The sequence below is a fragment of the Rhodnius prolixus genome, unplaced genomic scaffold (genome assembly GCF_049639745.1).
Source record: "Rhodnius prolixus isolate KJV_2025 unplaced genomic scaffold, Rpr scaffold_15, whole genome shotgun sequence".
In the NCBI taxonomy this organism is placed as follows: domain Eukaryota; kingdom Metazoa; phylum Arthropoda; class Insecta; order Hemiptera; family Reduviidae; genus Rhodnius; species Rhodnius prolixus.
The window spans coordinates 3,549,185-3,565,267 of NW_027411605.1; the positions used below are offsets into that span (position 1 = coordinate 3,549,185).

At 33.4% G+C, this 16,083-nt stretch overlaps 2 protein-coding genes across 4 annotated transcripts in view; one reads left to right on the top strand and one right to left on the bottom strand.

The window, feature by feature from the left end:
- The window catches only part of LOC141454926 (glutamate receptor ionotropic, kainate 2-like), a 381,268-nt gene that overhangs the window by 352,710 nt on the left and 12,475 nt on the right, over positions 1-16,083 (bottom strand). The window lies entirely within an intron of this gene.
- On the top strand, positions 5,426-6,712 carry LOC141454993 (uncharacterized). The gene has a single exon (XM_074129784.1). It carries the CDS (start codon positions 5,426-5,428, stop codon positions 6,710-6,712), a length of 1,287 nt encoding a protein of 428 aa, XP_073985885.1.

A 16,083-nucleotide genomic window follows, 5' to 3' on the forward strand; every position in this document is an offset into this window, starting at 1 on the left:
CTTAATTATTCAAAAGAATGGTCTACGATTCACCAATCTTTACATTTATAGTAAATCACTAAATCAACCAAAATATGAGTATTTAAGCCATGTGATGAAACATGTGCCCAAACTTGGTTATTATAGATTTAATGATATGGATGAAATAATTAGCCCACAGGATGTTAAACCTAATTCGCTAATTGTCTTCGATGATTGTGGTATAGGTAGTCAAAATGTGATTAGTGAATTCTTCACCAGAGGCAGACATCAAAACGTTGATATATTCTACCTAATACAAACATATGCGTACGCAAAGAAACATATGCTACGTGACAATGCCAACTTAATTATTGCTTTTAAAATGGACGATTTAAATTTAAAACATATTTATGATGATCATGTTAATGTTGACATGGAATGGAAGAAATTTAAGGAGTTATGTTGTCTTTGTTGGAATGATAAGTATGGATTTTTGGTAATTGATAAGGATAAACCTTTAAATAATGGTAGATATCGTAAAATGTTTGACATATATATTACTGACATATCCAATTAGATTTGTACCACCCCTTCCACCACCACCACCCCTACACACACACATGTGCATTAGTATTAAGATGGAGCGTGTAATGAAAACAACGGAAAACGTGATCAAAGCTGCTGATTCGTTAAAACGTAAATATAAACTTTTAAAACAACAAGAACATGAACAAGAGAGTTTTATCAAGAAACAATTGAAACCAATTATAGAACCATTAGAGCAATTAAATGTTAGAAAAAAGAAAAAAGATAATGTTGTGGAAGATGCCACCCTACCACTACTAGCAGATGGTGAACCAAAAAAAGTTAAGGAAGATGGTGACGTCACACTGGAAGATTTCACAGATGTAGATGATGTTGATGATGATGAAGAAGATGACATTAAAGTGGAAGATTTCTCAGAAGAAGAAGAAGAAGAAGAAGAAGGAGAAAATATATTGAAATCATATATCAATTTAAAGGGTTCAGAACGTGATTCACAATATGGTATAAAAACAGATGATGAAGGTAAAATGATGATGATTGGTAATAAAGAGATTCGAAAAGATGGAGATGATTTTATTGTCGATAAGCAACGATTTAAGGGAACAATAGGGTTATATGAATTATTGTTTAAAATAGAACCAAAACATTACACTAAAGACGATTTAAAAGCATATAAACAGATTTTGTTAATGTCAAATGCTCATAAAAGGCAATATAGCAACGATAAACGAATTAATGCTAATCGTGGGAAAAAATATACTTTTATCATATCAAAACTATTTCCTGGCACGTCAACCCCCACCACCACCACCACCACCACCACCAAACATAAATTAGGTCGCGGATTCATGAAAGATTATGATGATGGTGGTGATGGTGAGTCATCGATAAGCTATGAATATTACAATAATCCAAACGAATTGGTAGATAGATTAAAATTATGTCTAGCATCACAAAAAAGTGGAAATAACCGTTTAGGAAATGAAATACTATCGATTATAAGTGAATTGCAAGAAGATGGTTATATCAGTTAAGAATCATCAACAGGTGTGTGGTGAGAGAGAGTGAGAAAATGCCAATCGATAAATTTGGTAGGTCATTAGAAATACATAATCAAAGTGATTTATTGGATACATATACTATCGATAATGATATATATATTGATTTCAAAAATAAATCATTAACTGGTGTTAATGATCCCAAAAAGGATTCTGATGTGGTCAATAAAGCTTACTTGGAAAATTATCTAACTAAATTGGATATAATCACTAGAAAACGATTGGATGAAGAGGAATTTGTCACCAAAACACATCTGGAAAAAGTTATTAAAGAATATGATGATAAAAGAGTGAAAATTGTGCAAAAACTTCTACGTGATATATTTAGCACGTTTAGAAATAGAATTAGTGTATGGCCAGAACATATGTATGTTTCCATTAAGATACTTAAAGATCTTTTTACTTATTAAATATTATTATGAGTGACATAAAAAAGCAAATAATTGATGAGTTAATGAGGCCGGTTAGGATCAGATACAAACGAAGGAAAACAATCATTAAAGGGATAGATGATCTCCACCAGATTGATCTTATTCACTTCCGACAATATGCAAAGCTCAATGGTAATCATAATTACATTTTAACTGTAATCGATTGTTTTTCCAAATATGCTTGGGCCGTACCAGTGAAGACAAAGAATGCAAATGATGTTACCAATGCTATGAAAAAAGTATTCCAAGATGGTAGAATACCTAAGAATATTCAATCGGATCAAGGTTCAGAATTTTATAATGCTAAATTTAAAGCGCTTATGGAAAAATATAAAATAAATCATTATAGCACATTTTCAACAATGAAAGCCTCAATAGTGGAAAGATTTAATCGAACATTACTGGAAAAACTCTATAAACAATTTCAATATAATGCTTCATATAAATATTTACATATATTACCTCAAATTGTGGATGAATATAATAATACGGTGCATAGAACAATTCATATGAAACCTGAAGAGGTTAATAAGGAAAATGAAAAACGACTTTTGAAAAATGTTTACCTAAAAGCGAGTAGTGGGAGGAGGAGGAGGAGGAGGGGGTTTACATATAATGTTGGCGATGCTGTGAGAATATCAAAAATTAAAAATATATTTGCTAAAGGGTATAAGGGTAACTGGTCAACGGAGATTTTTCATATTTTTTCAGTACATAATACAAATCCGGTTACGTACACTTTACAAGATGAAAATGAACAAATTATTCAAGGTAAATGGTACCGTGAAGAGTTATCACCGGTTAAACATGATAAAGTTTATTTAATTGAAAAAGTGTTGCAACGGAAACCACCAGATAAAGTTTACGTAAAGTATTTAGGAATGAAGAGTAAAGGTTGGATTAAAAACAAAGACTTAATATTATAGAAAAGTGTTTTTTTTTTTGTAAATAAAATTTATTCTTTTTGTAATTATTGTTATTTTTTTTTTTTTTTTTTTTTTTTAAATACATTTTTATTTCTTTTAATTATTAATCTATGTGTTGTTTCCTTTAGCGTTAAATAATTTTTTTTTTTTTTTTTTTTTTTTTTTTTTTTAAGATAAGTTTAAAAAAATACTCAACTTGTTTATCGTATTATTATTATTATTATTATTAACATCCGTGTATGTGGTTTTTTTTAGCCGTACAATTTTTTTAAACAACAGGAAATAGTGTTTGTGTGGTTAACTAGCTACATGTGCACGTGTAAATTTGTTGAGTTCAATAATTTTACTTTTTGACACATTTCCTTTTCTAATAATAATTATTTAATTATTTAAAATAAAACAAGATTAACACATTTCTACCAGTATGGATAAACCGTTTGTGTTAACAGGAGTAGGAGGAAAGGGTATTATCAATTCTGTAATCAACAATCTTCCTTTTGAATTACATATCCCAGGTTATAGATTTTGTGGGCCTGGAACTAAATTACAACATAGAATACATCAAACTGGTATAAATCCGTTAGATGATGCTTGTAAAGCTCACGATATTGCGTATTCACAGAGTAAAAGTTTAGAATCAAGACATAAAGCTGATCAATTGTTGGAGCAGGAAGCTTGGAAACGTCTTACAGCCAAAAATTCCTCATTATTGGAAAAAACTAGTGCATTAATGGTGGGAAATATGATGAAAGCTAAGGTTAAATTAGGAGCTGGGAATAGAAAAAAAAACCGACCAACATTTAATCAATTGGTAAAGGCTGCGGGTGTTACAGAGACGACGACTGGTGGTGATTTAGTAAAATCATCTCAACTTGCCTTGAAAAAAGCTAAAAAATATCTAAAAAAACATAATAATAATATTAAACCACCACCAAGAGTTATTCCATTAAGGAGAAAAAGATGGGTGGGAGGTGTACTACCCATTATTCCGATTCTAGCAGGACTTTCCGCATTAGGTTCTCTTGCTGGCGGCGCGGCAACAATAGCAAGAACGGTAAAAGATGTAGATCAAGCGAAAAAAGCACTTCAAGAACAAAAAAGACACAATATGGTTATGGAGGCGCAGAAAGTAGGTCAAGGGCTCTATCTCAAACCATATGGAAAAGGTTTAGGCCTTTACCGGAAAAACAAAACAAATCATTAAATTTACCCCATCGGGCGCTTACAAATTATGATATAATTAGAGTTGCTAACAAATATTTACCCCATTTCCGTGGAGTATTTATGCGAGATAATCTACCATCCACGCAACCATGGACCCGAGAACAGGGTATAATTAATTTGGACTCATCCAACAACGCCGGTACACATTGGACGGCGTATTCAAAAAAAGGAAATAAAGTATTCTATTTTGATAGTTTTGGCAATTTACGACCACCTAAAGAGTTGATAAAGTATTTAAAAGGTTGTGATATCTATTATAATAGGGAACGCTTTCAACATCGAAACCCTTGGAATTGTGGCCATCTATCATTACAATTTTTAATTAGAGAAGCATCGCCGCCGCCGCCGCCGTCAGGAAAACAACAACAACAACAACAACAATGAGCAGCTATTCTTTTCTTCTAACCAATTGTGATTCTATATTACACTCAAATGTGTTTCCACCATTGGAATTGGATGCTAATAAAAGTTATAGCATTGGACTATTGCGGCTAGAGACGTACAATTCCATACCAAATGTGCAAGAAGAGGTAAACAATAAATTTCATTTCTCATTCAACAATACACCTCACATTGTGGAAATACCAACAGGTACATATGAGATTAACGCTATTGAAAAGTACCTTAGAACGCAAATATTGGCTTTAAATAAACGTTGTGTATTTCATTTAACACCAAATCATAACACCTTAAAAACTAGTATTAAAGCAACATTTGATATAGATTTTTCACAACCTCACAGTATAGGTACATTACTAGGATTTGACAAGGTGTTGCTGGCGGCCAACAAAACACACATATCCAACAATATTATCGATATAGCACCCGTGAATGCAATCAGTGTTGAATGTAACCTTGTGAACGCATCTTATAATAACGGACAGTTAAGCCATAGTTTGCACACATTTTCACCATTAGTGGCCCCTGGCTATAAAATAGTGGAAACACCCACACCAGTTATCTATTTACCCATTAATACTAATTATATTGATGAAATTAGTGTAAGATTGGTGGATCAAACTGGTCGATTGATCTCTTTTAGAAAGGAAAGAATTACACTTAGTCTACATTTAAAGGATAATAATGGGTATTGATTTCATAAATAATAATTCCTCCACATCATCATCCTTTTCTTTGCTTAAAGCTAAACAGACAAAGAGTGTTGACAGCAGTGCGTATGTGAAAGGTGACAAGCAACAACCGACGCCGACGCCGCCGCCGCCATTATCATTACGTAACGTTAAATTTTTAAAAACGCTTGGATATAGGGTGAACAGATATGGATCACATATTAAACATTAATCAAGAGGTTATTTTCAATGATAATATTGAAAATTATCAATTTCATTCTTACCGGCCATTTAACGCCGACAGTCTTTCTTCTAACGATGAGATAAGGATTTCCATGTTTCAAAATGACATTTTTACATTGCCCAGTGAAAGTTATCTCTTCATCGAGGGCAAATTGGAGAAGAATAAGAAAAGCGGTGGTGGTGGTGGTGATGTTGCCGACGACCCCGCCGCCACCTATGCTAAATTAATAAACAATGCTTTTGCATTTTTATTCGATGAAATTCGATTTGAAATAAATTCCGTTGAAGTGGACAGTATTAGAAATGTTGGAATTGCTAGTACGTTGAAGATCTATTCATGTGTTTTCCCCAATCAAATTAGAGCTTTAGAAAATGCTGGAATTGTTGATCCAAATAATAATTCTGATAACATGACATTATCCTCCTCCTCCTCCTCATCCATCATAAATGAGGAAGACCAGAGATTTAACGTTTGCCTACCACTCAGCTATCTGTTGAATTTTTTCGAAGATTATAAGAAGATATTGGTAAATGTGAAACAAGAGTTAATATTGAAAAGATCAAGAAGTGATGTGGACGCACTAGTTGGTGACCCAATAACGGCTAAAGATTGTACTATTAAATTGGAGAAAGTTATTTGGAATATTCCACATGTTAAGCTATCGGATAGTGCAAAATTACAAATTTATAAAATAATTGAAAGCGCACAACCCTTACCGCTAGCTTTTAGATCTTCAGAATTGCATGAATATCCAAATCTACCTTCAACTAATAAACTCTCATGGCATGTGAAAACGTCAAATCAATTACACAAACCAAGATATGTAATTATAGCATTTCAAACTGATAGGAAGGATAATATTGCTAAAAATCGTTCTATTTTCGATTCAGCGGACATACGCAACGTTAAATTATACTTGAACGACAATCAATATCCATATAATGATATGCAATTAGATTTCACATCCGGCAGGATATCGCAGCTGTTTGAAGAATATATTCGCTTTCGTCAAGAATACTATGGAGTGGGGAGAAGTGAGGCGTTGTTTGATAGAAAAGGCTTTTCCAAAACACCTTTTGTGGTAATTAATTGTGCAAAACAACCAGATAGATTGAATACCGGTGTAGTTGACATTCATATACAAATTGATACCAATAAACCGTTTGCGCCCAAAACATCCGCCTACTGTTTAATAATTCACGATATGCTTTTACATTATGTACCATTATCTGGATTAGTGCAAAGATATTAAATGTAAAAAATAAATAAAAAAAATTATAAAGAATTTTTTTTTTTTTTTTTTAAATAAAATAATATTGTATAAAGAATGTGGTTTTTATTTTATTAACCCTGGGATATTTTTTCTTATATGCTTATCTTCGCTTAGGTTTCCATAATCAAGGAAATTTGCGGCGGATAAGCGGATATCATACAGAGTATAAATTAGGCACATTTTTTCACATAGATTTATTATGCCACACACGCACACATTATGCCAGTTACAAATAGTGCACTTTCAAGTTATTTAGATGCTGTTCCCTATACGGAATATTTATGCATTAGTGGAGAGTTTATTGCGACTCAATTCAAATATTTAAATAATCGGGAAAGTTATGTAGGTTGGGATGATGAAGATATGCTTAGCTTTTGTTTTAATTGCGGTCCACCATGCATAGACTTACATCACTTTACCGATCTTAACGCAACGTTTCATATTGAACATGGTGTGTTATTGAGACGCAATAGCACTCTTCACAAGCGCTTAGGTAAGTGTTTTATATGTGAAAAATACTTATTTCAATATAAACCAAGTACCGCGTGCGCAACATGCAGACAATTTCTTAGGGATAGCTATTTAATTTATACTTAAATGAGTGAAGAAGATTCCGCTATGAACAACACATTTGAGGTAAGTAAAATACTAGTACAATTTTTTTTTTTTTTTGGTTTTGGTAAAAAAAAATAAGTAAACTTACTTTTTTGTTTCATCCACATGCGCAGATAATTGAAAGAATTTTCTTTCACCCAATGGTTGGGAACATCAGCACTGTTAGACAAATTCTTCATGTGTTTAATAATTTGAATATTGCTGCACTGGCAATAGAAGACCTCGAACGCAACGAATACCACATTTTCATAAACATCAAGAACTTTTTTTCGGGGAGATTCGTACCAATCATATTGTCAGCAGTTAACACATTAACACTTGTAGAAAGAGAAATAGTGAATGGTGTTCCGTGTCTAACGTTTAGAAACAATGCAACCATTTTTATCATTAGATGTAAACCACAAGGTCCTTTAACGATAAGCAATTACGAATATTCATTGAGAATAAATCGTAGTAGTTGTTGTTGTATAATTCATAATAATTATTTACTTCCATTAGTTAATAACTCTGATTCATTACAAATTAAAAGCCTTAAAGCGCTTATCACCAATTGTTTGTGATGTCGGCTGTGTGTGTGTGTGTGTGTAAAAAAGATACATGAATCATGTACAAATCTCATTTTTATACTATGATGTGTGCAAAAAAAAAAAAATAAAAAAATATCCTTCACATATATGTATGAATTTTTTGAGTGATATAGTATATATATTTTTGTAAATACCTTTAGTACTCACACTATCCACATGTAATGTTTGTAATATTTATGTATTGTTTTTTTTTTTTTTTTTTTTTACCTATGTATATATATTTATTTTTAAAATAATGTATTTTTTAGGGGGAATGCAATTAAAAAAACCATATATTTTTAAATTTTGTATTTTAAAAAAATTATATTATAAAAGTAAAATAAAAGTAAAAAAAAACAAAAAATTCTTCATATGCCTGTGGAAAAAAAAAAAAACACAATTAGTATTATTATATATATATATATATATAGAAACTATCATATTTTTTTTTTTAGTAGAGAAACCTCTTACCTTAAGCCCACCACCATCCTCCTCACGGCGTTGGCGGGGGCGTCGGATATGCATTTATACTATGGAAAGAAAAACAACAAATAATTAGGAAACACACATTGGAAACAAACTTTTTGCTAAATCATTAATTTAAAAAACAAACTTACATCATAGGCCTTAGCGTGCCTAATGCCCCGCATCCTGGACACCTCCGGGGAGGTGCCCAGGATGCGGGCATACAAACAAGCGTGAAACACGCCGTACATGTGAACTGTAACAGAAAATTGTGAACTGTAACAGAAAACATACACACGAATTTTGGAAAGATTCCAAAAATATATTTTTTTTTTTTTTTTTTTTCAAACAATTTGTACATAATAAAGATTGTCAAAGGTACTTACAAACTGGTGCGCGTTTCCATCCATTGTTTTGTTCTGAAATCGTGGACAGCTTGCTTTTATACCCCAAAACTTATCGTTGATATGAACTTCCTTTTTTTTTCACACACACACATTCTAAACCCCACTACAATGCTTAATAAATAAAACACAAAATCTAACCGAAATGTGGTTTTAATGTGAGAGATATTTCTAGTTCCTATGTTGAATATTGTTTTATAGATTACTTATTTTTTTTTTTTTGTTATTTAGATATGTTCTATTTAAATGTAAGTAATGGATAATATACTTAACAATTAATACTCAGTACACAAAAATTATGTACTTCTTAGAACATAATCATGTTCCAAATCTTTCATACTTAATTACTCCATACACAAAAAAACTTAAAACATAAAACTTAATTACTCCACACATACACAAAACTTAAAACTCAGTACACAAATTATGTATTTTTTTTTTTTTAAGTTTATGTTTATGTTAAAATTATGTTTAAGTTTTGTCTATGTATGGAGTAATTAAGTATGCAAGATGAGAACATGGTTGGGTTATCAACATGGATTACATAAATTTTTTTTTTTTAACCCCCTCATGATGTTTCCATTCATTCCCATACTTAAAATAGTAAGTAAGCAATAATAATATACTTAATACACAATACACAAATTATGTATTTCTCAGACCATAATCATGTTCCAATTGATCCTACTTACACAAAAAAACTTAAAACACATTACTTAATTACTTCATTCATACACAAAACTTAAAACTCTGTACACAAATTATGTACTTCTTAGACCATAATCATGTTCCAATCTTTCATACTTAATTACTCCATACATGAAAAAAACTTAAAACACAAAACTTAATTACTTCATTCATACACAAAACTTAAAACTCTGTACACAAATTATCTATTTCTTAGACCATAATCATGTTCCAATCTTTCATACTTAATTACTCCATACACGAAAAAAACTTAAAACACATTACTTAATTACTTCATTCATACACAAAACTTGATACTCAGTACACAAATTATGTAATTCTTAGACCATAATCATGTTCCAATCTTTCATACTTACACAAAAAAACTTAAAACACATAACTTAATTACTTCATTCATACACAAAACTTGGTACTCAGCACACAAATTATGTAATTCTTAGACCATAATCATGTTCCAATCTTTCATACTTACACAAAAAAACTTAAAACACATAACTTAATTACTTCATTCATACACAAAACTTGGTACTCAGCACACAAATTATGTATTTCTTAGACCATAATCATGTTCCAATCTTTCATACTTACACAAAAAAACTTAAAACACATTACTTAATTACTTCATTCATACACAAAACTTGATACTCAGTACACAAATTATGTAATTCTTAGACCATAATCATGTTCCAATCTTTCATACTTACACAAAAAAACTTAAAACATGTTACTTAATTACTCCATACATACACAAAACTTAATACACAATACACAAATTATGTATTTCTCAGACCATAATCATGTTCCAATTGATCCTACTTACACAAAAAAAACTTAAAACACATTACTTAATTACTTCATTCATACACAAAACTTGATACTCAGTACACAAATTATGTAATTCTTAGACCATAATCATGTTCCAATCTTTCATACTTACACAAAAAAACTTAAAACATGTTACTTAATTACTCCATACATACACAAAACTTGATACTCAGCACACAAATTATATATTTCTTAAACCTATAATCATGTTCCAAAAGTGACAAGATTATCCTCCTAATGATTAAAATATTCTCATGTTAAATCACAACCATAATCAAGTCTTAAATCGTACATATTATTCTTTTTTTTAAAAATATTATTACGAACATATTCTAAGTGTTTATCTTGCTAAAAGTGACAAGAATATCCTCCTAATGATAAAAATATTCTCATATTAAATCACAACCCTAATCAGGTCTTAAATCGTACATATTATTCTTTAAAAAAAAAAAACGTTAATATTTATCCTCTAATGAAAAATAAAAGCGCCAAAAACACATTATAATGGATGTGTGAGGTTACATTAGGTTATCTATAACCTTACACCAAAATCACTCGTTATTGGTAAGTATATTAAAAATATTATTATTATGAACATATTCCAAGTGTTTATTGTGCTAAAAGTGTCAAGATTATCCACTTAATGATAAAAAAAAATATTCTCATGTTAAATCACAACCCTAATCAGGTCTTAAATCATACATATTATTCTTTAAAAAAAACGGTTAATCTAAGTAATATATAAAAATAACATTAAAATGTGTTAAAATATTTGATAAAAAAATGACTTAATAGGTGTAATATATCTTAATCTTTGTTACCCATCATAACCTGTGATAAGATGCTGTATGACGTCACATGAAGGGTGCACCTACAGCGCACTCCTGCGGCAGGTCTCGTTATTTATTAGTCACCTTCTTATGTGTGAACCTGGCGGTGGGGTATTATAATAATAATAATAATGGAGGAGGTTACATTAGGTTATCCATAACCTTACACCAAAAATCACTCGTTATTGGTAAGTATATTTAAAAATATTATTATTATTATGAACATATTCCAAGTGTTTATTGTGCTAAAAGTGTCAAGATTATCCTCTTAATGATAAAAAAATATACTCATGTTAAATCACAACCCTAATCAGGTTTAAATCGTACATATTATTCAGGGGGGTTACATTAGGTTATCCATAACCTTACACAAAAAAATCGCTCGTTATTGGTAAATATTAAATAAAAAAAAAAAAAATAAATAAAAAATATTATTACGAACATATTCCAAGTGTTTATTGTGGCTAAAAGCGACAAGATTAACATCCTATCATTAAAATATTTGATAAAAAATGTCTTAATAGGTGTAATATATTTTAATCCTTCCATATCCTGTGATAAGATGTCGTATGATGACGTCACGTGCGCGCGCAACCTAGGGCGTACGGACGCTCGTGTGCGCACAACCTCGGCCATAAGGAGTGCTAGGAGTGGGGGCCGCGCACGGACGCGCACAGCGCTATCCTAGTGTGGACAGGGGTGAGGAAGCGGGGGTACCCCCCTGCATTCCCTCACCCTGTCGCACATAAGGACGCGGCTCCAAAAAAAGACCCTCAAACGGCTTAACCCTACTACTTTCCGGTTTTTATACACAGCGATTTTAACCACTCATTCGTCGTTATTAGTTAATATTATTTGAAAATGATGGTGAGGTCAGTAGTGTACAGCTAGTGCAGTGCAAGATGGTGACTTAAGTGAAGCCGTAAATCTCTACACCAAACTGATTATACTCTACCTCTAATGGTGGATGAAAGTCCGTGACAGAGCAGGAATAAACATGCATGCTACAACGTTTACATTCAAAAGATATTATTACGACGAAAGCATTCATAGCAATAACAAAAAAGGGCGATTTAGGGAAATAACTCTCCCTTTTTCCAAAGTATCTGTACTCAAGTTTTCAAATTATGGGATTAAAAGTCTAAGGAAATAGTAGGGAGCTAGAACCCCCCCCCCAAAATCTTATTTTTCTCGTGCTTTTTCGCCGTTTTTAGAGATATTTGGGTTTTACTACGACACTATTTATTGATAAATAATTCTTTGAGCTTCAAAGACCCTGTAATCGTCTATTTCTACGTGAAAACTCAGTATAAAAAAAAAAAAGTGGCAATACTTTCTCCTACTGTGAAGAAGAAAATGAAGAAAAACAAATACAAGAAGAGGTGAAAAAGAGAAAAACTGACGTTCTAAATTGGAAATCATTAGGCAGCCAGCCAAAGGGAGAATATTTAGGGCTTGGAGCGAGGGTCATTAAGAATGAAAATATTTTTAATGCAAGGGCTGAGAACCCTTTCTTCTGTAGAACTATATCTTAGCCTTGATAGAATTTATCGATGTAATGAATCGATTTTAACTGTAAGACTTTTTTTTTTTTTTATTGGTAGAAGTGAGGAAAGATTCTTGGGTTTGTTACATAAACGATAATTGTGCTTTACTTTTTTTTAAGTTTTTTATTTATTTAATTTTCTAAGAAAGAGATATTGATCTCCTTTAGTTAGTGCTGTTATTTGTATTAATGAGCGTGGATATCTAAGTTCATTTGTGCCTGTTACATTGTCAGGCGAACTGCGGTCTCCGAACTTTAGTCTAAAATTGTATTTCTATAAAATACCACAACCTAGATTCGAACCAGTGACATCCAGCTTGCGAATCAAGTGCGCTACGTTTAGCAATAGCATGGGTAATAATTCCAGAATTTTGGAGTTTAAAAACTTCTACACCAATGTTTGTCCAAGTCCAGGAATAAAAAAAAAAAAACAACACTGGAAAACCAACTTCAGCGCGTGCGCACTCTGCCATTTTCTGAGAACCCATTCTTCTGAAATTACCCTTGCAGTATCCAGCAGATATTCTGCTTGAACTTTTCAGTAGTACATAAACTGGACCTAGGCCTCCTAGATAAAACGACGCTCCATTCCACTCGATCGTTGTGGTACCTTCTTTCAATTAGATTAGATTAGACTAGGGTGGCCTCAAGGCCTACGCCACTGCGATCCCTTTGGATCTATTGTGGCTCCCCTCACTCTAAAGCTCCCCCTCCAGACCCGTACTTTTGATCAGACTCCTAATTCTGGAGAGCGACTCCCTCGGTAAAGCTCTCAGGGCCTTGGTTTTTCCTCCCCCGAGAAGTAACATCCTTAGCCACACGAGCCCCTCACACTGACACAACTCGTGCAGTGCCGTTTCCTCTTCTTCCTGACCAGAACCAGACCTTTTAATCCATATTCAGAGCTCATCTTGGACATCATTCTACCACCCAAACTGGGATTATCCTTGCTCTCTTGCTTCAAGCGGCTTGCCATACATTGTCAGCATCCAGATTTCGCTGCCACTTCTGATCTCTGTTAATTATAAGCCATTTTGGACGGTGCCTTTACATTTTAAGAGTATTCAAGAATGTTTAGACGATGAAAATTCCTGGTTTAATTCCAGTAAGTGTTAGGCGATGGAATTGCCGAATCCTTCAAGCTCCTTCAGGGATGCATGAGGATTCCTGCAATATAAACTTTGTACAAATCGGGTCGTCAGTATGCACAATTTTGAAGCACTCTGTAGCAAAGATTTGACGCATAAAGGGAGTTGATGAGCGTTGGGTAATTTTGAAAAAGCGATCGCTTGGAAAGGATTTTTGGATAATCTAATAGAAGATCCCGCAGTAGACTGTAAGAAACCAAGGAATTAGACTGTTCCTTGCAATCTCACACTTTCATAGGTTGTTATTATTAAAGTAGAAATTAGATGATTATTACTGTACAATAAGCTTAGTTTAAGCCCAATCTGATTGTCAAGTCCTAGGAACTTAGCCGAGTGAATTGAACTTAGAGATTTGTGTGTACAAAATGTAGCAGGAAAGGCTTGGTAGCTTTATTAAGTATTTAAGAGGTGAAGTAGGATGGATAGAGCTTTCCAAGAGCGAACTTGCGCGCGCAAAGCTCCCCCAGGTAATGGCAGTTTCTGCCATTTCTCACTCCCCCCCCCCGGCGACCGACTGGGTCTACTCCGAGAGGATGCTGTTACACCGGAACAAGTAGAGGGAGGAACAGAGTGTATCTGAGTTGTGTGTGAGAGAGAAGACTAGAGGTCTTCCTCCAAAGCATTCAATATGCATGATGTCCGCCAGTTGACATTCACCTCAACACCTAGCAGAGGCTGCTGCTGCGGTGGTGGTCTTGTTCCTCGAGATGCTTACCCATGTAAGCTGCTCTCCCCAGTCACTTCTTCCTTTCTCATTCCAATTCCTTGTTGGCTCTGAGGGAATCGCCGCCAGCCAGTGTTCACCAACACTCTCTCATTGTATACTATTCAGTTTGTTGTAACCCTGCAATTCCCACACTTATGGCCAAGGTTTCTCCCAGTTGGGGAAACATGGCTACCATACAAAACTGTTCTTGTATTTCCTGTGAAAGTTACTCCGTCTTCCAGTCAGGGGGACGCTCGTCTGTTTAGAACAGTGTAAATGATTAATAAAGGCCGATAATGAGATTGTCTTTTGTTCATTTGGTGTAAAATCAAAAGCATTAAATCATCCCCACCCTTTTTGGGAGAGACATTAACAATTTATGATCATCTTCCACTTGTTAAACGGAAGTACTGTAATCTGGGTAGGTTATCGAATTTTCATTATTTCAGGAAGTTAAAAATTTTTTATACTTGGCTTCAAGTGTTTCCTAAAAAGATGTTAACATGTATTTTTAAATTAAGTTGGCTGCTCTGTAATTTCTATGTTGCCAATTTCAAAATGAAAACATCTACCGGAAAATTGCACGAGTCTCATTTACTTGCTTCGAGCATTTACAACAACTGGTGTCTAAAGAAGTCCCTCCCAACTACAGTAGTGTAGAAGGGATAGTTGCAAAGTCAATTACACTGCGAGCAGGAAACTGAAAGATCTATTAGGAACTCTTCTTTTGTAAATAGCTCATTTGTATAGCGTAGTTGACTGCAAAAAGAAGAAGCAAGTAAGGGTTATAGCAGAGGGAATTGTCTAAGTGTGTGGATATACATATAAGGCTTTAGGTATTTGTGTTGGTGTGGCAGGGGTTAAACCCAATTAGCTTTCATGTCATTGACCATCGGCAAAACGTACGAATAGTTTCTGTGAATGGAGCCCTACTAAGCTCCGCCCGCCAGCGCCCTTAAAAGAATCTTCTCCTTTTGTGCCCAGAGTACAAACACCAAGCCTCTAGCGGTTTATTGGTCTGGCCAGGATTTAAAGGAGTGGACAGACATAAAAGAAGATGGTTCTAATGGCTTATTTTCATAATAATTGGAATCTTCAATGAAATTAGGACCTCTGAATATTGCTATTATTAGGAACGCCAAGCGGTGCGGGAGCTCTTATCCTCTGACCACACTCTTTCTTGGCTCTTCTTTGATTTTTTTCCCTACAAAATCCTTGAATTCTAAATGTCCAAAGCATTTTCTTGGGAACATAACTCTTGTCTTCGCTTCTGCCCACTGCGTTTCCAAATAAACTATAAGCAGCACTTTTAACCTAACCATAAATTTTAATTGTTTTTCATTATTTTTGGTGACTGATTCATAGTTTCAATAGGATGAAAAAATAATTGCCATTTCAGTCGTGATACATTTATTCTGCCGAGCTTTCGACCTAGGGACTAGGGGTCATCTTCAGGGCTAGTTTACAAAGTAATATTTTTACATTACAGAGTTGGTGTGTCTTCTGTCTTGTCTGTTCATGGACTACCAGAACCGAT

What these genes read in the sequence shown, in the direction of transcription:
- LOC141454993 (XM_074129784.1), top strand. Translation starts at nt 5,426, where the DNA reads ATGGATCACATATTAAACATTAATCAAGAGGTTATTTTCAATGATAAT.